General features: G+C 38.5%; 1 protein-coding gene and 1 non-coding gene across 3 annotated transcripts in view; one reads left to right on the forward strand and one right to left on the reverse strand.

Moving 5' to 3' along the window:
• The window catches only part of LOC576911 (guanine nucleotide-binding protein G(o) subunit alpha), a 44149-nt gene extending 33338 nt beyond the window's left edge, over window positions 1–10811 (forward strand). For both annotated transcript variants that reach the window (XM_011663515.2, XM_003728435.3), the window contains exons 6-9: window positions 1401–1529; window positions 2430–2559; window positions 5864–6017; window positions 8784–10811. In XM_011663515.2, coding sequence (XP_011661817.1) covers window positions 1401–1529; window positions 2430–2559; window positions 5864–6017; window positions 8784–8971 — 601 coding nt within the window. In that variant the 3' untranslated portion in view covers window positions 8972–10811. The remainder of the gene's footprint in view (window positions 1–1400; window positions 1530–2429; window positions 2560–5863; window positions 6018–8783) is intronic.
• A 6928-nt stretch (window positions 10812–17739) lies between these two features.
• On the reverse strand, window positions 17740–17810 carry TRNAG-CCC. Its single transcript has one exon. It is a non-coding gene; the product is annotated as a tRNA-Gly (tRNA).
• Window positions 17811–24810: the final 7000 nt, after the last annotated feature.

Raw genomic sequence — 24810 nt, forward strand, 5'->3', positions numbered from 1 at the left:
ACATCCACGTATATCAAGGACAAAATAATTACTGAAATACTATCATTGCAAAAATCATTATTTAATGGTTAAACGTATTCTGCCATGTACATTCAGTACTTAGATTTAAAGGGCTATGTTCATGAATACATATACCCTGCATAGGTAGTATATTGCATACTATATCCCTTATGTTTTCAGACATGAATCTAAACAAGATATTCATCATATTATTTGTCAATACTATGTGGATTGCCTTTCTTTAAAGACAGATTTGAGGTATGGGAGATGTAAAGTATATTTTGTGAGCCTTCGCATTATTTTCAAGTTAGTGTGGAAGAGTATCATAGAAGGAAAAAACGTCGATATTTGGTCGCTTCAAAGTCTTTTGAAAGGAACGTTTTTTGCGACGATCAATAGTGTAAAAGAAGTAAAAGATTACTGTGTGTTTATTCCTTTTATCATAACATGTGAAATACATTTAATTAATCGATTGGTTTGGCACGTACAAAAAAAGCATGCCTACAGTATAATGTATATTGATCTGCTCTGAACGTCTAAAAATATAGATCTAATTAATTTTCGTGCAAACAGGCATATGCATACGCACTATTACGAGGGACGGCCATTGTCAATTAAGAATTCACATGATGAAAAGTTTCGATCTTAATTTGGGAATGTTCTAGTAAGCATCTTCTGGCCATGGGTTCCGAGGTTGAGATCTGCCATTCTTCATAAACCTTATTACCAGGCCACCCTCCTCTATAAAACCATAAACGTCGCCTTCGATCAGATTTCTCGTTTTCAATCAACTTTTCCCTCCTCGTTGCCGTCACCTGCCGGCCAAAAAACGCGGCAAAACAGAGATGAACTCGCTGAATGGCGATAATCTTTCCGTATGACGTCATCTAACTCTCTATGACGTCAATCTTAAGCAGCTTAGAAGTGTAAGGCTTCACATAGGATAGGTAAAACGCGTGCATAATGGATGTATGCACTAACTTCATCTCGAGCGATTATGTTCAAGAGAGGTTAATGGTGCAGCTCTTAATAGAATGTGATATAATACACCCTGCCCTGTCAAATCCTGGATATTAAAGTATTCATTCAAAGAAGTCTTTCGAACAAATGAGAATAGTTTAACACCTTATTAAAGAACGGTATCGGTATCAAGATGATTTTTTCCACAGGCTTAAAAAATGGAACCTCATATAATTCCTTAATCGACCGATCAAATTTGCTCATTGGAGCTAGATTTCCTCTTCTCTCGCCATCCTCTTTGCTAAAAACATGTAGGGATTATTGAAAACGAACAAGAGTGGGTGTTTTAATATAATAGGCAAAGGTTTTTTTCTACAGCCTTCTAGCTTATTGTGCAGTCACGTTATGTAACGCTTGTTTCTCTTCTTTTCTTTCTCCAGTTTTCTAGATAATCTTGATAGAATTGGGTCACCTGACTACCTTCCGAATGAGCAAGATATCTTGAGAACCCGAGTCAAAACAACGGGAATCGTAGAAACACACTTCACTTTCAAAAATCTTCATTTCAGGTAAGAATAAGTTTAATCAGTTATGTGTACTTGCTGAACCTAGATAAGAAAGTAACGCGCAGTTTAGCTTTCGTGAAAGCTACCACGTATTCACAGTTTAAACCCAGTATTCTGTATTGCCCGTAAGAATTTTTTACTGAGGAAACTTTCAGATCAAAGGGCCATGGATGGATCCCTTTAAGTGCTTACCTGGCGTTGAAAAAAGAAAATGAAGAAAGAATAACATATACACTCGAGGTATACACTCAACACTTCGCTCATCAGCAACTCACGCTCATTTAGATACTTGTACTATAATTTCCCATTATGTTTTGCAAAACTTGAAGTTCAATTAGTTATATAATATTATGTAGAAGCTATTCTCTGCTGCATTAGTAATTAAGTCCTTGAGGATTTTCTGATTGCAATGCATAGTGAGAGACAACGTGTAAAACAAGTAAAGTAGTAGTCTTCTAATACTAGTATAGTAGTAGTAGCAGTAGTAGTAAAAGTAGTAGTAGTAGTAGTAGTAGTAGTAGTAGTAAAGGTAGTAGTAGTAGTAGTAGTAGTAGAAGTAGTAGCAGTAGTAGTAAAAGTATTAGTAGTAGCAGCAGTAGTAGTTGTAGTAGTAGTAGTAGTAGTAGCAGTAGTAGTAAAAGTAGTAGTAGTAGTAGTAGTAGTAGTAGTAGTAGTAGTAGAAGTAGTAGTAGAAGTAGTATTAGTAGTAGTATTAGGAGTATAAGTAGTGAATTATACTGCTACACACTCATCTTTGTAGCCATCTGTTGTGTAATATAGTGAAATAGAGTTTGTATATGGATTTAACAATTTTATCAAGTAAAACCTTAAAGAATGCAACTGAAACTGAAAATAATGATAGAAATATCATCATCATTTTTAATTTCATCTCATCACATGCAGGTTATTTGACGTTGGAGGTCAGAGGTCAGAAAGGAAAAAGTGGATACACTGTTTTGAAGACGTCACAGCAATCATATTCTGTGTCGCCCTCAGTGGCTACGATCAGCGACTGCTAGAAGACGATGTTACGGTAGGTTAAAACAAGCTTGTTTTTTCTCTCTATTTCTTCGTTTAAATATGTTATACTCTTGTTCCCCCACATAGCTGCCAACCACCATTACGTTTTTCCTGGAAGTACGTTTTTGTTCTTCATAAAATTTTAATACATAAACAACAATTTAAAAATGGTTACATACCGCACGTCAAACAACTGCCCTAAAATGTTATTTTGATTACAAATTTAATAGAAAACTAAGGTTAAAACATACTTAATGAGAAAAATATTCTCGAAAAAGAATGAAACCAAAATATCAACAACAAAATACCTACTTGTAAATACACAATATTTCCTTTAAAAAATATGGAAAAAACAGCGTGAGGAATGGACATTTCTGCATTGAAAGTGTGCATGGTTGCAATTTTCGTTTTAATGAATTCTTTTTTTTAGCCATCATGGTTCCTCATTACACTCCCTCTTCTCACTCTCTCTCTCTCTCTCTGTCACACACACATACACGCACACACACAGACATACCCACACACACTCACTCTCTCTCCCACTCCCTCTCCCCTTCTCACTCTCTCATTATTTATACCCCTCTATGTCTATCTTTGTATGTACCTGTCATGTCCACACACCCCTTCTCTCCTCATACTCGCACTCTAATATTTAACAATGTAAATTATGCATGTATCTGTCCATGTTCTCTTTGCTCCTCGATATCCCTATCTATATGTATTTATGTCTGCTTCCATTCTCCATATCCTTCTCTGTCTCTCTACATATTCATTTGTATGTTAACTTGTCCGTTTTCCATCTCTCTCTCTCTCTCTCTCTCTCCCTCTTTTCGTTTCCGTCTCTCAGCCCTTCATGCTATCTCATCTAAGCGGTCAAACCTTGGTGAATAGAAGATGCTAAGCTTGAATGTGCACTAAGACCTAAAAATAGCATTTTAATCCAACAAGAACTGTCGTAACTCCCCAAAATACCCTATTCATCGTAAGATTAAAAAGTGTCAGCTTCAACAAAAGACAATCTATTTCGGTTGACTGGCCGGTCGGTAGTCAGATGCAATTCCCTATTTAGACCGCGTCAAATTTACCTTTTTTTGTACCAAGCTATATAAGGCTACGCGAGTAAAATAAGCTCACAAAGCGAAGCATTAGCGGGAGAAAAATCGGGTTGTGATTCGGTTCAATATAAAGACCGTTCACAATTGGACGTTTCCGGATAAAAGAAAACACACTGCACTGCTTTCACATCTTACTAAGAAAGCACATGCTGATCTAATAACAATTGCAGTGGTGGTTGACGCGCAGTATGGAGAAGTTTATGACCAATGTTAGTGGATCCGCCTCCCGGCGTGTGTATGATGAATAGACAGAAAGGGAAGTAATAATATCCGGTTTTCTTGAGATTCTTCACAAAGCATTCACAAGGCAAAATAATGAAGAGTTTCTATTGCAAGAAAATGAACCAGTGTTATCATTTACTGTGTCGGTTATTTGAAAATGTATGTGTGTATTTATATCAAAGTTATTTATATCCTTTGGTAATTGTTAAGATTAATGGATACTCCATTTTTCCAAAAGAAGTTTAGATGCACTTGTGATGAAATAAATATTTCATATTCGAACTGTTTACATTTGTGACAAAAATTCAAATAACTATTAAGAGCGGATTGCACAGAAAATGAACGCTGATCGAAGATTTTACTAATTCATTATTCTTGGACGATTACAAAAAACACCCGTTGATGCATCTACGTGCACCTACAGCATAATACAAAACAAAATGGGCACTAAATGTAAATTTCCCACTTATTTCCATTATTCCAACAACACCACATGTTATGCTAATGAAAAGGATTTAAAGGCAATAATATATACATTGAAGAAGTTTATTTTTAATCAATCGTTTTCAACGAAGATTATTACCTATTCCCCGTCTTAGACAGACTACTACTAGTCCCGAAACAATGACTAAATGTGTATAATCTAGTATGTTGAGTATCCATTACGTTATCTTTGCACTTGTCCCTAAGAATCTTGTCCCATCTTTGCCGGATCTTTGCAAACACGTCCTTTGCAGAATCGTATGCAAGAAAGCCTTGAAGACATTTGATTCCTTCCACAGTAACAAATAGTCCACAGTAACCTCCACGCAGACATATTTGACAAATTTTAAAAATGCTTAAGATATGGTTATTATTTCATGATTGGTATTCATTATGATACCTCCCACGTGTGCCTAAATTGTTGTCCAATTTCTGTCATTCCGTCGTCTGTAAAATCGCATGCAATAAAGCCTGAAGCTCTTTCGATTCCATCGACAACTGCAAATGGTTCATGGTTACCTCCACGCACTTGTAAAATTGTGAAAATGGATACAAGTTTATAAGGAGAATTAACCTCAAACTACATGTTAATTTCAGTTTGAAGGCCATCTAAAACATTTTCTGAAAAATCTAAAAACATCGTACATTTGACGACACGGAGGACATAACTCTTCTTCAGAATCCTTCGTCTTTCGCGGTTCTGAGAATTTGCAGAACGTCGCCATTGTGTTTGCGCACGGCCCGTTCTGTGACGTATCGCATGGAGTCGACTAGTACGTTGGATTGCGTACATACTTTTCCCTGTTGTTAACTACATTGGCCTACACATCACACACACACTGCAGCGAGCTCGAGCAAGCGCGATGAAAACAAAGATCTTTTAGTAAACCAACGCAATTTGTAACAATATTGCACACAAATGGGACATTCAATTACGATATAAATGACATACCTTTTTTTTTGGCCTCAATCTCAATTATCCTATTTTCTGTTGATTGATGGGATTTTGGAACCGGTCTATTGGCATGAATCGACAGAAGTGCTTCCTATTTCAGCAACCACTGTGCCTTTCTTCCCAAATTGACATGTATTGCATACAACAAACTCTTCCAAGTATATCATCGCGCTTCATCAGGGATCCGTTTCACAAAGCCTTTTTTCAATGACAAATGGCAAACATCATTGACAAACCTGCTGATAACCAATTAGAAACAAGGATTTCAGTAGCTTATAACAAAACCTGTCATTTGTCACTGATGACAAGTTTTATGAAATGGGTCCCAGTTCTCCGTGCGATACGTCACAACCAGGAAGGTTTTAAGGGATATTACGACAATAAAGTAGCTTCCTATGTCATGATAATGCCTCATAGTCGAGAGGTTAGTTGTCCTTGAGGATATACTAGTTATAATTGTAATGACTGGACTGGTATTCATTATGCTATCTTACACTTGTGCCTAACATATTGTCCTTCTTCTGTCAATCCGCCCTCTATAGAATCGGATGCAAGAAAGCCTGAAGCTCTTTGATTCCATCTGCAACAACAAATGGTTCACGGATACCTCCATTATCCTCTTCCTCAACAAGAAGGACCTGTTCGAAGAGAAGATCCAGAAGTCACCGCTGACCATCTGCTTTCAAGAATACGAAGGTAAGTCGATGACCATGTGACTGATCATGTGATTGGCCACGTGACCTTAGACTAAGGTGATTCCACACTATGCCAGCTAGCAGGTGGAAGGGAGAAGGCCATGGTTTATAACCGAATCAGAATCTGTGGATACACTGTCGTGTGCACTTCATGGGGTTCTGTCGGTCACTACAATGTGAAACAAATTTAAACAAACTTTGTTCACACAAGCAAAAAGTGTGTTCACATTTTCAGGTTTGTTATGGAAGCGATTTTCTATTCTGTTTCACACTGGTGAGTATACACTGGTACTTTCTGTTACCACTATGTGAGGACAATGTTAGTGTTATGTTATCACACCAGATATACTCCAAAATACTCCAAATATGGTAACAATATTTGTGCTAGTATTTTCGTTCAGACTAAAATATATAACCATTATAAATTATCGACAGTCATTAGTGTGCTCCATTGAAAAATGACCACATACACATGGAGGAGAAGACTGAAGGCGGCGTGTAGAGCTATTCATGCTCGTTTTTTCCCTCCGAGCAATTCTGTATGTATTTATACAATTCTATGGTGGCCCTGAAGGGACATCGCGAATAGACTAAATCGTGAAAAATATGCGATAAAATTCACGATATCGTCAGTTTTATCGCATATTTTTCACGAAGAAATTCACGAAATTGACGATATCGTGAACTTTATCGTGAACTTTTCACGATGAAATTGACGATATCGTGAATTTTATCGTGAAAAGTTCACGATATAAAGTTCACGATATCGTCAATTTTATCGTGTACTCTATCGTGTACTCTATCGTGTACTCTCCTGACGGGCGCTTCGTAAACAAAACCAGCCCTAGCTGGGGGAGATAGAGAGAAGGAAAAAAGGGAAAGGGAAAGAGAAGATAAAAGGAAAGAAAGAATAATAAGAAGAAAAGAGGGAAACGGGGGGGGCGAAGGGCTCTTGCCTCCTCCTCACTCCCCCCCCCCCCCCCGCCAAAAAAATAAATAAGAGAGGGAGAGAGAGAGAGAGAAGGGAAAGGGAAAGGGAAAGAGAAGATAAAAGGAAAGAAAGAAGAGGAAGAAGAAGAAAAGAGGAAAACGGGGGAAGGGCGAAGGACTCTTGCCCCCCCCCCCCGCCAAAAAATAAATCAGAGAGAGAGAGAGAAGGGAAAGGGAAAGGGAAAGAGAAGATAAAAGGAAAGAAAGAAGAGGAAGAAGAAGAAAAGAGGGAAACGGGGGCAAAGGGCTTTTGCCTCGTCCCCCCGCCCCCCGCCAAAAAAAAAATAAGAGAGAGAGAGAGAAGGAAAGGGAAAGAGAAGAAAGAAAGAGAAAAACGAAAAAGAGGGAGAATAGGAAAGAAAGGAAAAGAAAGAAAAGAAAGGAGGCAAGAGCCCTTCGCCCCTGTTTCCCTCTTTTCTTATTCTTTTTCCTCTTCTTTCTTTCCTTTTATATTTTCTTTCCCTCTCCCTTCTCTTTCCCTTTATGGCGGGAGGGGGGAGGGGGAGGTAAGAGCCTTTCGCCCTTCCCCCGTTTCCCTCTTTCCGTCTTCTTCTTTCTTTCCTTTTATATTTTCTTTCCCTTTCCCTTTCCCTTCTCTCTCTCTCTCTCTCTCTCTCCTATTTATTTGTTGGCGCGGGAGGCAAGAGCCCCTCTTTTCTTCTTATTCTTCTTCCTTTCCTTTTTTATTCTCTTTCCCTTTCCCTTCTCTCTCTCTCTCTCTCTTATTTTTTTTGGGGCGGGGGGATGCAAGAGCCCTTCGCCCCCGTTTCCCTCTTTTCTTCTTCTTCTTCCTCTTCTTTCTTTCCTTTTATCTTCTCTTTCCCTTTCCTTTTCCCTTCTCTCTCTATCTCTTATTTATGTTTTTGGCGGGGGATGGGGAGGGAGGAGGCAAGAGCCCTTCGCCCTTCCCCCGTTTCCCTCTTTCCTTCTTATTCCTCTTCTTTTTTTCCTTTTATATTTTCTTTCCCTTTCCCTTCTCTCTCTCTTATTTATTTTTGGCGGGGGGGGGGGAGGAGGCAAGAGCCCTTCGTCCTTCAACTGTTTCCTTCTTATTCCTCTTCTTTCTTTCCCTTTCCCTTCTCTCTCTCTCTCTCCCTCTCTTATTTGTTTTTTTGGCGGGGGGGGGGGGGAGTGAGGAGGAGGCAAGAGCCCTTCGCCCCCCGTTTCCCTCTTTTCTTCTTATTATTCTTTCTTTCCTTTTATCTTCTCTTTCCCGTTCCCTTTTTTCCTTCTCTCTGTCTCCCCCAGCTAGGGCTGGTTTTGTTTACGAAGCGCCCGTCAGGAGAGTACACGATAGAGTACACGATAGAGTACACGATAAAATTGACGATATCGTGAACTTTATATCGTGAACTTTTCACGATAAAATTCACGATATCGTCAATTTCATCGTGAAAAGTTCACGATAAAGTTCACGATATCGTCAATTTCGTGAATTTCTTCGTGAAAAATATGCGATAAAATTGACGATATCGTGAATTTTATCGCATATTTTTCACGATTTAGCCTATTCGCGATGTCCCTTCAGGGCCACCATACAATTCAGTGCCCTTGTTGCTCTGAGGAGATGATAGGTCGTTGAGCAAGAAACTATAACTGTGCCCAAGATGTCGGAAAGAAAGGACAATCCGCCAGACAATCTGCTTTCGTTTACGCAGGGATTATTTCTCTTGTGAATACGATTTACAACTATCATAAGAACTATCAACTGGAATATGTTTGGCTCATTGTAGTTTTTCATCATTTTAATGCATTCTATACTTATTCTTTGTTACAGGTGCTAATGAGTATCTGCCTGCTGCTGGATACATACAGTTACAATTTGAAGCACTGAACAAAAGCACCAACAAGGAAATCTATACGCATATGACATGTGCAACGGACACAACCAATATTCAATTCGTTTTTGACGCCGTCACTGACACAATAATAGCCAACAATCTACGAGGGTGTGGCTTGTATTGAGACTAGTAGGTAGAATTTCGAAGGTCTTGCTTTTTTCATGGCAAGAGCCTTCCAACCAAGTTTCCCTTTTGTTTTCTCTCGTTCAAACACAAGTGGAGATAATAAATGTTCATTCGTTCGTGCGCACGCTCGGGAGAATGCTGTGTGCGCGCTGTGTGCGATGTGGATCACGTGACACCATCAGTGGAGCTGGAGAAAGTGGCGCCATATTTCGATCACGTGATCAAACCGTTCTCAATGTTTGGTGATTTCCAGCGCGTTGGATGATGCGATCGTGTAGTCTGTTCTCTCTATACATGTGGATTATAAATGTGCGGAATCGAAGCCATCACAACTTTCCCCGCTAGAACATCATGCCCTGTCCAACTTTTTCAATTGGATATCGTCAGTCACGTGATTATTTATGTTGTGCTGATTGGATAGCGGTATCAGTCGGCTGCATCATTTTAGCCGACGATATCAATTTCGATTATATGGGTGCTTGTGAAATTATATGAGAGAGAGAGAGAGGAAAAAAAATGTTGGGGAACTTTTCTAAGATTATTTCTATCGTATTCGTGTCGACCTTTATCATGTTTTTGATCTCACGGACAGAAAAAGTGTGTATATATTTTGCTACGACTTTTAACGTTTACGCCTTCTACGGAGATCACTGAATCATGGAATACAACACAACCACGTGACGTTTAGCTCGTCTTTTTACCCATCATTCATTGCGATATGGATACCACTAACAAGTACGGAGAACCGGAGACCTGATAGAGTCAACGTTTCGAGTTGCTTTTTTTCATAATCATCACAGTCATGTCCCCTGACAATATTTCCATTACACAAGAGGATGAATTGAGAATCCGATCATTTCATTTGTTATTTTTTGTTACTACTACGACAACAATGACGCAGGTGGACCTAAAAGGACTCTTTCGTGAGAAGCAAAAACGAAATACATCATTTATTTGTTGAGTGGTTGGGTAATATATAAGTGTTGGTGTTGTTATTATTGTAAAACACACATCGTGTTCCGAGAAGTAAGCTATTTCGTAAGGTGCATTTGCAATGGGAGTTGTGATTCTCAGCGTCTGATTCTCTGTTATTACTTCTGTTTCGCCGATACTTTTACTACATAATTACTTATTTTTTAAACTGTAGTTAGTCGTATCAATTTTCTTCCTTTTCTTTGATTCGATTCGATCCACCCTTCCTGTACTTCTGTACTATATTAATATCGACATAGTGGACATGTTCATTTTTTATCAAATCAATCTTCATTGTGGCTGTTGTATTTGTTAATTTTATATGAATTGCACATTCCGATGGCAAACGTTCACGAAGGTCATATCGAGATTTTCCTAATCTTTACGTGATTGTATTATCTCCCAATACAAACATGGATGGATAGATATTAAGCTAACCTTATGTAATATCTTGTTTATTGGTACATGGCTTCATTAGTTTACAGAAGTAATAAATGGCCTCTATTATATAACTTATGGTTCTGTATTGAATATTATACACTGAGGAAAGTCGAGTGACATGGCAATTTGTTATTACGCTCTCCTGCCGTTCGACATTATGCAATAGTGATCATTCCAAATACCATCCCTTGTATTCAAAGGGTTAAAATATTAAAAAGTCATAAATTAAGATGTTGGTTTCATTTTAGTTGACATCATTACTGGACGCTTATTGGAAAATGTGTATAAATCATCAATTATAAATCAGAATGGAAATGTTCAGCCTTTGTTAAAAGATTAAAACAGTTGTCCAAGAAAGGTGTCTCTGGTGAAGTATAACTAATGCCATATTTCCCCTCCATATCTGAGTATTTGAATATTTTTTTTTTTTGGGGGGGGGGGGTTAATTTTAAGTGAAAGTGGAACCAGTGCCACAGCTTATTTATTAAAACAATGATTATAATATCTGTATGAAAGAAAAAACACTGTTAAAAATAGAAATAATGTGGTACTTTAAGATAGGAGCTGTTTGCCAAAAAATTTCAAGAATTAAAGGCGGTCGACAATCTACCTTATTTCTAATATTTGACCAGTTCTTTAAATATAATCACATTATCCTTGCAATTCGATAACCATACGTCCTAGAAATATTTCCCGTGAAAAATCAGAGCTTGCCTCAGATATGTTTAACATAGCAACAACTAAAATATGCAAGGTGTATGCCAAAACTATGGAGATAATGCTTTTTTCCCATTTTTAATGAGGCAGAGTGGTCTTGTAGACAAGCCATCGCTTTCCAATGCAAAGATATTGGGTTCGATCCCTAGCTAGCCCTTATTATGTTTACCATGATATATTGTTATACATAGCAGGTGAATCGTATAGTGGTTTCACGAAGAAAAAACCCATAAATCTTAAGCTCTATCATGATTAGTATAACTGGTATATTACAAAGTTATTAGTATTGGACGAGAGGAATTTAAATGACTCAAATGCTTAAAATCATACAATAATTATTTTCATAGGGGTGATAATGAGAATAAAGGTGTTGTTAACGCCGCCCATGTGTTCTGTCGGTGTCGTTGTTTTGATGATATTCGATATTTAAATAGGCTCGACTACAAGAACATAAAAAAGAGAAAAATCTATCAATTCTTTCTAACTATTGTTAAACACATGAAACGAATGTTTACTGGTGCAACGAATGATAATATTTTTCAAGCCGAATTTATTAGGCTTTTATATTTTATTTATTTTATATATTTATATCGTTGTTCAAATGGGGATATACATGCCCATGTTTGCAGATTTTATTAACAAAATTGATATAAAACTACTACAGGGTATTGAAGTATTATTTTGGATATGATTCGATTCCATACAGCATTTCAAGAGAATTGATTTATTTTCACAAAATAAACACTTTGTGCACAGACTCTATTATTATATTAGGTATGATAAGTAGTCGTTACACTTTGTTTCAAAGTGCTAGACCATCGACTAGTGGTATACAATATGTTCCAGTTATTTCTTACGATGGGTATGTTCACTATGTGTTCGAATAAGATGCACATTAGAATGATACGTTTTTGTTTTTTATTATTAAATTATTGATATGAACAAGAATTAAATGTCACCGAATTATCAGCCTTTCAATCAGAAATTGAAAACACTGTAAACCAGAGACAGATAAACTCCAGAGTAAATCGTTGGATGATGTCATAATGTAACGTCACCGTATTTTATCCATAGAATACATGTAACTAAAGACTTTCATAACTGCTATTTAAGTTTTTTAACCGCTAAGACGTATGACAATCGGTTCATTTATTTGTTCCTCCGAACCGGCTTTTAAATATAGCGATGCCTCATTAAATACTGTAGGTATTTTGATGACTACAGATGGTTTATATTTTCTGTAGTTGATTGATATGATTTATTCAAATGCTTGTTGCAGCTGTTTAAGAATTTGCTGCATTGGAAATAATGAGAATCATTGCTGAAACATTGCAAATCTTACAACGAATGTCAAAAAGTAATTGACCTCGAAAATTGTATCTACAGTGTTGGAAGGGATGAAAATTATCTAATTTGACGTATTTGTCATTCTAAAATGGACACAGTAACGAAATATCCATTTGATTGAATGTAGTATTACTCCACCGTTGAATGAATTTAGTATTAATTGAATTTAGGAAGAAACTACAAAAGAATCGTTACGTTTTCGCACGAGTTCTGCCAACAGAAGAGAATATTTTTGTCTCGCACATGTTCTTATATTATACTATTCAGTATGTCCAGTCGAAATAGGAAACGCAATAGCCTTATATAGGATTACGGTTGTAAGTAAATCTTTTTTTTTAATTTCTGATTTAAAAAAAGAGAAAATATATGTCCGTCCCTCTGAATGAATGCAAACGCTTCTGACGAAGAGACTGTGGTCTCTTCTTCCCAGCGTCTGCCACTTTCCATGGTGTGAAATGTAAACGCGAGATACCCTCTTTTCTTGTTCAAATACTCAGTTCCAATTTACGTGGTCGATTAATTTAGCTAATTAGTCTGCTTTAGAGTCTGAACTCAAGTAGATTTTGTAATGGTTCGGCCCACTCCTTGTCAGAGACATCACACTGCGGTGTTTTCTCGTAGTTATTATGAGACCTAGCCGTTGATTGTAAGTGATGAAAAACACGATGATCATAATTATTCCATGTTGTTTTACTTGTCCTTACAGATTGTTTTTGTACAGAAGATGATAAACTGCAAACTAATAAACGTACGTCACTGTACGATTATCACAAATACCATGACTCCGGTTCTGATTTATTTAATATTAATTTATAAAGGAATGTCCCCCACATTGTAATTTACTTATTCATTCATCTTTCTATAATATTATAGCGTTGAAGACATTGAATATACATTAAGACAACCAAATATCCGAAAATGTCATTGAACAGAAATTATGACAAATAATAAATTAATGAAAACACACTTTTTAGACATGAGTATTCCAGCTACATTGAAGTACACGATTCATTTATCTGATACATCAAATCGCAAGTATCCACGCTATGCTAGGTGAATAAAAAAAAATCATATTAATAATGGTATTAATCACGAATTTCCGATGCTATATTGAGGCTTTAGAACATATAAAAGATAAGAAGGCAAATATTGAAACAATGACTAAACTAGTGTTGAGCCCAGGTGAGGGCTTGCTTCCTTTTCTAAACCTATATTTAAATAAATCCAAAAGATTGTGGAGGTTTTGGAGCATATAAAACCGGGAAGGCAAATATTGAGAGAACAATTAAACTAGTATTGATGGTTCGTTTCCTTTTCTCAACCATTATTTTTTTGTTTTATAAAGAGGTATAAAGTGATGAGGTTTTAGAACATATTAAACTAAGAAGGCAAATATTGAGAGAATAACTTAACTAGTTTTAAGGGCTTGTTTCCTTTTCTCAACCTATATTTTTTTGTTTTTTAAAGAGTTATTTGGTGAGGTTTCAGAACATATTATTAATATGTTCTGAAACCTCTTTAAAAAACAAAAAAATAAACTAGGAAGGCAAATATTGAGATAATAACTAAACTAGTCTTAAGGGCTTGTTTCATTTTCTCAAACTTTGTTTTTACGAGAGTACACGAGGTAATTGTTGCTTTTATTGTAAAGGATGACTGCTCATATACAGGAAAATCTAAAAAGGGTAAAATTTCCTCTCCAAGCTTGCATCAAATATTATATATTATTGTACCATAATGATAATTAAAGACAACATAAAGACTATTGTTGCATTACCATTAGGAAAAGTAATTACCCATTTTGGGGGAAAAATTAATGTTCATACATTAAACCTCATCAAGTTGCAATTTTATCGTTGATATTGTTTGAACAGTTTCCATTTAACAAATGATGAACTGCAACATAATTATTTTATGTACTCCAATGTGCAAATTATTTGCTACTTCTGCGCATTCATTCTCGCAGACTACCTTCCGGTATTTTGAATCCAAAGATATATGTAATTATTCACATTATAAGGGGGAGCCCTCGTTTCACTAATAATACAAATCAAACGATACACCCATTAGTGTTCTTAAATTCTTACAAAATCATCACTATGCTTCCATAAACACATTGACAAAATGATGATGAAAAGAGAACCTGACCTTGATTGCAATGAGAGAGACAACCTTACTCACAGATAATTTCATCCAAGCAAGCAATAACAGAAAGATGAAGACAAAGCCCGCGCACGAGATGTCAGTCTCTGTTTAGGCGCATTGCCCGTGACATCCGCCATTTTGTTCGGTCATGTGATTAAATTTTGAAAGGCTTGTCGCCGCCATTACGGTGCATATCAAATCAATTAATCCTGAAATATAGTGATTTTTATGACGTCACGCACACTCGGGAGGAAGCAAAGTGTGAAATGCGATTAGAATGCACGTATTTTTCCCCTCCTTAAAGGGGCGAGTCAGCGCAAGATGCAATTAAATAGCGGAATTGATGCCATCCTGTTTGCCTTGTTTCGTCTGCCCGGCATATGAACATCTATCTGCAATTGACGGTAAAGGTATTCATTTATAATTTCGAATGAAAACGTTACTCTCTAGAATATTTCATTTTAAAAAGATGGCTGAATCTAGAAATGAAATGAAATGATGACTAAAGTAGAAAGAAATTTAAATAATATTTTAAATTACCAATCTCTAGCAAGTTGTTCAATACTATTATATTACATTGCGGTTGAAGTAGAAAGACTAAGCCCACTGTAAGCTCTTTGCATTCGTTAGTCTACCCGCTCCAGACTCGACACTTCCCAATGTAAAATGAAAATGGAGCAAGGAAAAATTTTTCGTTGACTGTGATTTCCAGTCACCTTCAGGTTAAACTCGGCTACAAATCTCCTCTCGCACTTTTCTAGTTTTTCATTGTACAATTCCGTTAATATCACATTGTGTTTTTATAACGGAATAATTACTGAATGAGTTCAAGTGTCCTCCACCCCCCCCCCCCCCCCCTCCGCCCCCCTCCCCTTAACGCACATTGCATTTCGAATATTTCTTTACGTTTCTATTTGACTGGTCCTCCTGACAATCGTGAGTCAATAATGATACGAGTTACTCCTCTGAAATTCTAATAATAATGACACGAATTGAAGGCTGCTGTAAAGCTCCACGAGAAATTGCCCCGAGGCATTCCAAGAGGTATGAATATAACCGAAGTGGAGGCTTAAAAACACCGTGAAAGAGTCGAGTCTGCATCTGATTAGAGAGAGACTGGTGGAGCCAGGACGGTAGCTAGGCCAGGGCGGCCGGACGAACGGGCGAGCGGACCGACCGAGACGCGTGGGGTGCAAGGCAATCGTGTGATGTTTTTGTAGTGAGGGTAATAATTAGATTGCAATCTCGGGAGGGAGAAGAGGAGGGTGGTTGTTGGCTCAGATGGTACAGGTGGGTCTGAGCATGGCAAGCCTCCGCTGCTGCACCATCATTAGGGCGTATCCAGGCAACCGTCTGAGGGGGAGTGATGCGGGAAGGATTCGGGATGAAATGGCCAGAGTGTATTTCGTTGAGCTCAAATATACACACAAACATAAATGAACAATTATAAATGCTGATATCCTTCCTGTCAATATTGCAGTCATACTTTAAAGCCCCACTGCACTACTTGTAGCTACTTGCGCCCTCTATATAAAAATCAATACCTAATCGGTGACCATTGGTCCCCATGATCCTCTTTTTCTTTTTTATTTGAGAGCTGAATTGATGAGATAACCACCTGTCCAGTGATCTTGCAGGGTGGTTTAATCCCTCTTTTACACTAGTACAGATGACCTTTAAGATATATTTGGGAGCTCTTATGATTCAGGTTATTATTATTTCTTACATTCATTCTCTTCATTGTGTTTACCATGTCCAAAAAGGAAAACATGCAACAAACTCCAAAAATATTGAACACTACATCAATATAGAAATCATCATATTTTTCAAGTATCACTGGACAGTGCTCGATGTGGTTGTTTTCAATTAATGGGATAACGTCAGGATAATCTAAAGTAATCTAGACCTTTATTCCTAGGTAATTCTTTAAGCTGTAGTATGTATATAAAGTGCAATAAACCCGTCATAAGGATTGAAAGCGACGAAGGAACAATATCCATTTATTTCCGTTTATTGCATTAAATTTAAAACCGGGCGTTTAGCGCAAACGCTAAGTGGTTTAGATACAGACCACATACATTTGCTCATAGGAAAATATAAGCCATTTGGGAGAAGAATTTTCAACACCGTTTGCGTGCAATACTACCTAATATTTAACAAAAACTGAAAGTACTCTCTTAAAAAAAAGAGTGAATTTTCACTCTTTTTTTCACTTTCTTGGGAGTGACGTCCGTGATCCCTTGTTTAGAAGTGAAAATCGATTGATTTTAGAGTGCTCTCTAAGAAGAAAAGAGTGAATGTTCACTCTATTTTCACTACATTTTCACTCTCCAGAGGAGTGACGTCCGTGATCACTCGATTTTTTTTGTTAAAGGCCCGGTCACACAGCCCTCCGGCGGGCGTATCGCGGCCGAATCACGGCCAAAAATTTCTGCCCGTGAAGCAGACGCTGTTGGACGCTTTGAGGTCGCGATAAAGACGCGATACAGCCGTACTTTACCCGTCGTTACACGCGGTAAGAAATTCACACGCGGTTGGCCGCGCGAAAAAGTTTTGGGCTGCCCAAAAATTTAGACCGCGGGTAATCGCGGGCGGTACACGTGGTACACACGCGGTAAAGACGCGGTACAGACGCGGAACGAACGTGCTAGGACGTGCTACGGCCGCGGTTAAGACGTGGTTACACGCGGAATTGGACGCGAAATTTTAGCGGGTAATCGCGGGTGGAGCACGGTCATAGCACGTTTGTTCCGCGTCTGTACCGCGTTGTTATCACGTGCATTAGCGTGTGTACCGCGTGTAAGCGTGGTAGGCCGCGGTACCGCCGCGCTTCACCCGCGATAAGGACGCGGAACAGTCGCCGGCGTCTGTTCCGCGGGCATACCACGGGTAAACCGCGGGTAAGCCAATTTTGCACATTTTTCCACCACGGGCAACCGCGGGCAAAAAAAAAATCGCGAAATTTTACCCGCGATACAGACGCGAAAGGCTGTGTGACCGGGCCTTTAGAGAGTATGGAATGTAGAAATCGTATAACTTCAATCCCATCCACACCCAATCAATACCAACTTGACTTTATAGAACATTTCTTCCTCATAAATAATCGTTCAAAAATATTTTCTTATCATGCATGGCAAAAGTAGATGCACTGCCCGGGAATCGAACCCGGGTCGCAAGAATGGGAATCTTGCATGATACCACTACACCAGCAGTGCTTCTGCTCTAACGGCGACGTATATAACAATAATATATATAATAATATTGATTTGTTAAAGTGTAATAGATTCACACTTTCGATTTATCAGGTTCGTAATGTATTAATATCGTGGATGCTTCGTCTCTGCATGCTGACATGTTTTGGGTAGAGAATTTTCTTTCTTTGGTTACAAACAAATAGCCTGTTGTAGTGCTATGTCGGGGCTACCTCCATAAAGACCATGAAGTTGAAAGCGACCTTTTGCGGGAAGGTATCAAGAAGATACATGTAGATCTATAACTGAAGTGACTGTTTCATTAATCTGCACGCTGTCAGGTGAGAAGTACTGAAAATGAAAATAATATAAAAAGATCGAAATAATGTTATCTGCTTAAGATGTTGATATACCGGCACACATCTCTCCTGGCGTCATTACAGTTTAATTTATATACCTCTTTCTTTTTTTTAAATCCATATATTCATATTTTTATCTAAACTTGAAGATGTAGATATTAAGAAATGCATTCGACTCTCCATTCAATGCTCTATGCCCTACCGGTAATGAACTATATTTGCAAGAAAATATGAGAAAGGTCTGATAGCTTGTGTTGGTAAGGTCTGGAGTGACAGACTAGCAATGAGGCAGGTCCGATCAGGATGTGCTGCTACGCAACCCGAACCAGGGTACCATTAAACCACCCACGCATCCAGGCTAGGCAGCAGCAAATTTTCTCTCTCCTCCTCCTCCTCTCCCTCTCTCTCTCTCTCTCTCTCTCTACATCTTTCTTTCTCTCTCTCTCTCTCTCTCTCTCTCTCTCTCTCTCTCTATCTCTCTCTGTCTTTCTCTTTTCTCTTATCTTCCCAAGTGTCGCTTTCTCCCCGCTTCTCCTTTTCTCTGTATATAGATGTCTATGTCTACCTCTTCTCTGTTTCCATGCAGGCTCTGTCTGTCTCCATCCCTATCTCTGTCCATCTCACGCTTTGTCTCATCACTTATCATTGTCTTTATCACTCTCCTCCTGTTTTTCCTCTCATTTCATCCAACCATCTGCTAATCTATACGTTCCCTTCCACCTTTCTTTCTCTATCTCTCTCTCTCTCTCTCTATCTATCCATCTCTCTCTATCTCTCTGACACAAACACATATACTCTCTCTCTCTCTCACTTCTCTCACTCTCTCTTGTGTTTTTTTGTTCTCTCTCTCTCTCCCCCTCTCTCTCTATGTAACCCTATTTGTATCTACCTATTATCTACCTATCTATCCCTCAATTCGTATTTATCTGTCTATCTATATTTCTCTGCTCCGTTTGCTGGCCTATAGTATGCATGTGCTTTTCTTTCTGTATCCATCTGTTAACCATATCTCTCTGTCTCTCCCCCCCCCCCCTCTCTCTCTCTCTCTCTCTCTCTCTCTCTTTAACTCATTCATATGGGTATATGACCTTCGATTTTACATCCTTGTTTCTTTTCCTCACACCTCCCAGGTCTGCAGTATCATTTTCATTCCTCTGTCTCCTACTCTCCTTTCTCTGCTTCAGTTGGCATACACCATGCACAATACGCATGTAGACAATAAACGAATTCATTATTTAAGTATTTCACCCTATCTGCATGTCTAGGTAGTACAATCTTCAATGAAAATTTCCGCTAATGCATGCACACTCTATTTTTAGCTCCTCTTTGACCCAATCGGCAGTAAATGAATAATTGGGTTTGTGGAAATGCTTCCCCCACAAGTCATGTGCTTCCTCCAATATGCTTGCTTGCTTCTTACAAGAGGCGAGAAACGATGCTTCCAATTTGCAAAGCATTAAAAACGTGCACGATTAACCGGGAGGAAATTTAAAGATGTGAGGAGACAAAGATTCCACATCAGAATTACGATTCATTAATGCTGTCTTCTCGATATTTGTGTTGCTGCTATTTTGCACAGCACCTGAAGAGCCGGTTAGGGCGTAATATTATTTTAGTGGCTAGCTCAAAACATACCAAAATATGATAATTCAGCTCTCTTTTTCTCGTGACATTCGATTATTCTCTGCCAAAACACGCTATGTGACACCTTTACTACCGTCTCCTGTTTAAGCATCTGTTTCCTCTCTTATTCATAATCCTTCATGGTCTCTCTCTCACTCTCTCTCTCTCTCTCTCTCTTTCTCTCTCTATATATATCTCTCTCTCTCTCTCCACTCCCTTCTCATTTTTGTTGTCTTTCTCTCTATTTCCTTCTTTTCTCTCTCCGTTCTTTTTCTATCTTCCAATCTCTCACACTCGACCCCCCTCTCTCTCCCTCTCTTCCTCTCTCTCTCTCTCTCTCTCTCTCTCTCTCTCTTTCAATGCTTCCATCTCCCTATTTCCAACCTCTTCGTTCTCTACCTCGCTCTCCCTTTTGTCGTCTTTGCCTTTTTCTGTTCCTAAGCCTCCATTTGTCCTCCCTCCTTTATCTATCTATATACCTGCATCCTATCACCTGCTTATAACCTGTATTGTCTGTCCTCCCCCCTTCATTTGCACATCCCCCCTCCCCCCCCCCTCTCTCTCTCTCTCTCTCTCTCCCTCTCTCCCTCTCTCTCTCTCTCTCTCTCTTTCTCTCTCTCTCTCTCTCTCTTCCACTTACTCTCTCTTCCCCTGTCTCTCCATCTCGCTCTGTTCCCAGATCTCGAGGCTCATTATACTGTTAGTTGCCTGCCCGCTAGCTGTGACGTCAATGCAAATGCATTGCCATAGCAACCGCCTTAAAAACCGGGTGCGGTGATCCGTTTGCACGTCTCCTGCTTACAGTAAAAAATAAAGAAGAAGGAAGACGAAAAGGGGAAAGCGAAAGAGAGAGACAGAGAAGGAAAACACATAGAGACATGAAGCGATTTATCGTAGCAGCACTCATTGTGTGAATTAAACTTGTAATTATGTGGGCGGCAGAAGTTATGGCGGCCATGGCAAGGTTAGACATGTTTCTACTGGTAGCTAATGCTAGCTAGATATTGCTTAAGACATTCGCCCTCAACTTGCTCCCAATAATGCACCTTGAGAATTTTCCACCGTTGAAAGGATAAGTCTTTCTAATGATATCCTTATCCTTTAATTTTAGGGCATGCCCTATCTTGTATCAACAATTTTCATCTTTAACGCCCACCCTGCCACTCCCACGTACGCATACATCACATACGCTCTTCCATAATGTATACCGTGTCCATATTTTCCTATGTTCATGTTATTAGCTAACATTTGACCTGAGATACATACCTCAATTTTACTATGATATTCTCAAATATGCACGTATATCATATACATTTGCACTTTTGTGTTATCGTAGGTCATTATTGGACGAAAAAGTGCATTATTTTTGTGTGCATTGCACTGTGGCTTTTACTGGTTAGAGTCTAGGCTATATCCAACATCCGAAGGAGATATAAACCAAAGATTACGCCCCCGCATTAATGTAGCTAGTGCAGACCTCTCCTGGCAAAAACGTCAAGTCACACAGTGTAGACAATGTGCTCAGAAGGAATATCCGGGAGCCAACCAGGAAGCACGATGGCTCCAGGACTGGATGGCTCAGTGGTAGAGCAGTGGTGTCGTAAGTTAGGAGGTTCCGGGTTCGAAACCAAGTCGATGCGCTATATAATGCCCTTTGGTAATGCAGTTATCATTATTACTGAGTCCCTCGGAGATGACTTCAAGCAGTCGGTCCCCTGGTTGCTTGCTTTAATACATAAACATGCTTTCTTAGCAGTCAGAAAAAAAATAATAAAAAACTCAGTAAACTAACTTTAGCACGTTTAAACAAGCCACCTCGAATATTTCTTTTTCTTTTCTTTTCCTCAAAAGAATGAGTGTTATCTCCTTTCAATTCACTGACCAACAACTTGAAGTAAGAACAAAAGGGGATTCCTGGGTATTTTCCTTATCCATATAATTATGCGTCACAAGATCGCATATATTCATGTATTCTTCAACAAAAGAGGACGAAGCTTTAACACAAGTTGTCAAAGTAGATATTTGCTTTGTTTGTATGATTATGCGTGACTGAATTTTCCACGAATCAAAGTTTTTTAAACTTTGTCACTAATAAATTGGTTTCTCCCTTCTACTTCCTCCTTTTATTTATGAATGAAATGTATCAGATGTATCACATCTCTAGATTCTCGAATTTTGTTTTGCGAATTTCTATCAGTGATCAATCATTCTTCCTCCACTGAGCTGTAAAATAATATACAAATCGCTCAACCGATGTCATCGACATGTAAAAGTAATTAGTTCATTAGTGCATAACCGACTCGTAATCTATTTATTCATTTCATACACATCTTCAGAATCCGTACAGATACATTGCAGTTATCCTGAATTTGGGCCACTTTCATTTCCCGGAGTTGTATAAAGTGTTCCGTGATTATAGTGGTGAAGCCTGGGTCCAGCCTTTGAAGGGGCTCTGGCATGGGATGCAGAGCGGGGAGTGGGGGGGGGGGGGCACGGATCTTACTTAATGAATGAAATGCGAATTAAGAAGCCGCAGAGTAGGGGGAGGGTGGGGGACAGGGTGCTATCATCTTCTTCGTTCTCCGTCCTCCTATTCCTTTCACCCTCTACCTCTCTTTTTGTGTTTGTTCGTGCTGTTAGTCTCTCACATGCCCCCCCCCCCCCCCACCTTGACCTACGGCTGTGTTCGTGTCCATAAGTCTGTTATAAACGTATATGTGTAAAATGAATACCTTCTTTCTTGCTAAAGTGTAGCTTTATATTATCTAACAAACGGCACCTATTCTACATCTGGTACTTGTTGTTTACATCATGGAAGAAGGGGTCAACGTCCTGAATAGTCGGACGAATTTCACGATTACATCTTCAATTGTAGCCATTATATTTTTATCTCTGGAATGTTACAAGAGAGATTTTGAGTTTTCTTTTTCGTAGATAGTACACGACTCCGAGACAAAACAAAATGAGGAAAATGCGTGTAGTCGCACGTAGATGGCGGTAATTTTCGAAACATAATCGAACGCCTCCAAATCCTAAACAACATAATAAATTAATGTAATATTCAGGACATTCTGTTATTCAGCCAAAGCTGTAACAAAATCGATTTCGATGTTGGAATACATACAACATGCTACCACTACAATGATATAAATGTACAACTAAGGGTTATGCTGTGGCAGAATAAAGCTGCTGCATGCAATAAAAGGGAAAGTTTAATTGTCCACGTAGTTTTAAAGGAGTTAACATTGTTGCTGTTCTATTATGTTTCAAATGTTATGATTGGAGTAAAGAAAGTCATGTGGATTATGCTATGAGTGCCATGCTTAATAATTATCTATCTGTGTAAGACGGTAGTTAAAAATTATATTTATAATGTCCATCTACTTTCGAGATTGCCAATATTATAGCGCTTCCAACGATAACAAAAAAAAAACGCGATAATAATCGTAATATGCACACTCCTGGATAAAGCACTTATCATATTGATTTAGTCCCAAAAATTCATTGCTTTTTTGGCTTTTATTTGTTTTGTTTGATTGTTTCGTTTATTGATGCTGAGGGAGCTCATTACAGAGTACGCATCGCCTTTTACAGAACCCTGCATTCACCCCCATGAAAGCTGAGCGAGAAAGGGGGAAAATAATTCATATTGCTTATAAACCCGTCAATGGCGTGTTATCTCACTCTGAGGTCAACGTTATTCATATCTTGCGCAAAATCGACTTAAATGCCTCTTAAAGTACAGGTGAAAGTACAGTGTAGAAGACCCCGTCCGTGTCAATGACACAGTGACATAACCGTTTCAGGGATACTGCCACGGTCGTTCTCTTTCTTGGAAAAAATGATAAATTTGACGGTCTAAACTGTCATATTGAGCAGCGCAGAAACGTCACACGCGTTGACAAGCGAGAGCAGACGGAGTAAATTCGAATAGATTGGCCGAAACGTCAATACAACCCCGTAACAGATTTGAAGGAGAAAAGAGAGATGTAGAGAGAGGGGGTGGGGTGGAGAGAGAGAGAGAAAGAGTGTGTGTGTGTGTGTGTGCGTGTGTGTGTGTGTGTGTGAGAGAGAGAGAGAGAGAGAGAGAGAGAGAGGAGGGGGCAGTGATTTAATCAACGAGTCTCATGACTTTCTGAGATGATCCAAAGTAGGTCGTCAAATGAAGTTGAGAAATGGATTGTGAGCGATTTATCTTTGCTTTGGAAAACTGAGTGAGGGAAAACAAATGGAAATTGAAGGCAAGGAGGGTGATGGAGGGCTTGGGGGGGGGGGGTAAAGGCACAACTTGGGGGAATGGAAACTGCATTCAGGTGATGGTGGAGATGGTACGGACATGATAGCTCATAAACTTGAGATATTGAAATGCCCGTATAAGTATTAAAGTATAAATGTGTGATCAACAACACTCCATTACAGAATAAACATGTTAAAGATCATAAGGAAATCATTTTATAAAGGAAGATATGGCAATAGCCTTATGAATCCGAGATAAAAATTAGAATACAAAAATACGACGATGAAAAGATGGATAAATAAAGATGTACACAGAATTTGATTTAAATACATAAGTTTGTTTTAATTTGTATAGCTTTTTAGTTTTGTTTATTTTCATTTCCCTTTCCATGACAATGAATTCTACATTTAACTCGTATATACAAACTTTTACCGATAAAAAGAACAGCTACTTGAGCTACACAATCATCCCCGAAGAGGGCAGTAAACTAATTTTGAACCAGCAGATAGTACGTGTCGGTAGAAATCATTCGATCGCTGTTTCTATTGGATGCAAATGTAATTTATTCACCACGATGAAAACTCTCTATGCCTAAGTTATCTTAGTCTCACGTTCTCTACCTGTATTAGGAATTTCTATATGTGTTTCTATATGGTTATTGTTTTTATACATTAAAACACAGTACAAAACATTCGAAATCCAAAAATTATATTTTGAAATATTTTATATTTCTGCGGGTAAACAGAAAAGTTGGGTAATAAGACTTTATCTAATCATCCAGACACGTTATTGAACATTATGATGA

This window comes from Strongylocentrotus purpuratus, unplaced genomic scaffold (genome assembly GCF_000002235.5).
Source record: "Strongylocentrotus purpuratus isolate Spur 01 unplaced genomic scaffold, Spur_5.0 spur5_scaffold_8, whole genome shotgun sequence".
NCBI classification, from domain to species: Eukaryota; Metazoa; Echinodermata; class Echinoidea; order Camarodonta; family Strongylocentrotidae; genus Strongylocentrotus; species Strongylocentrotus purpuratus.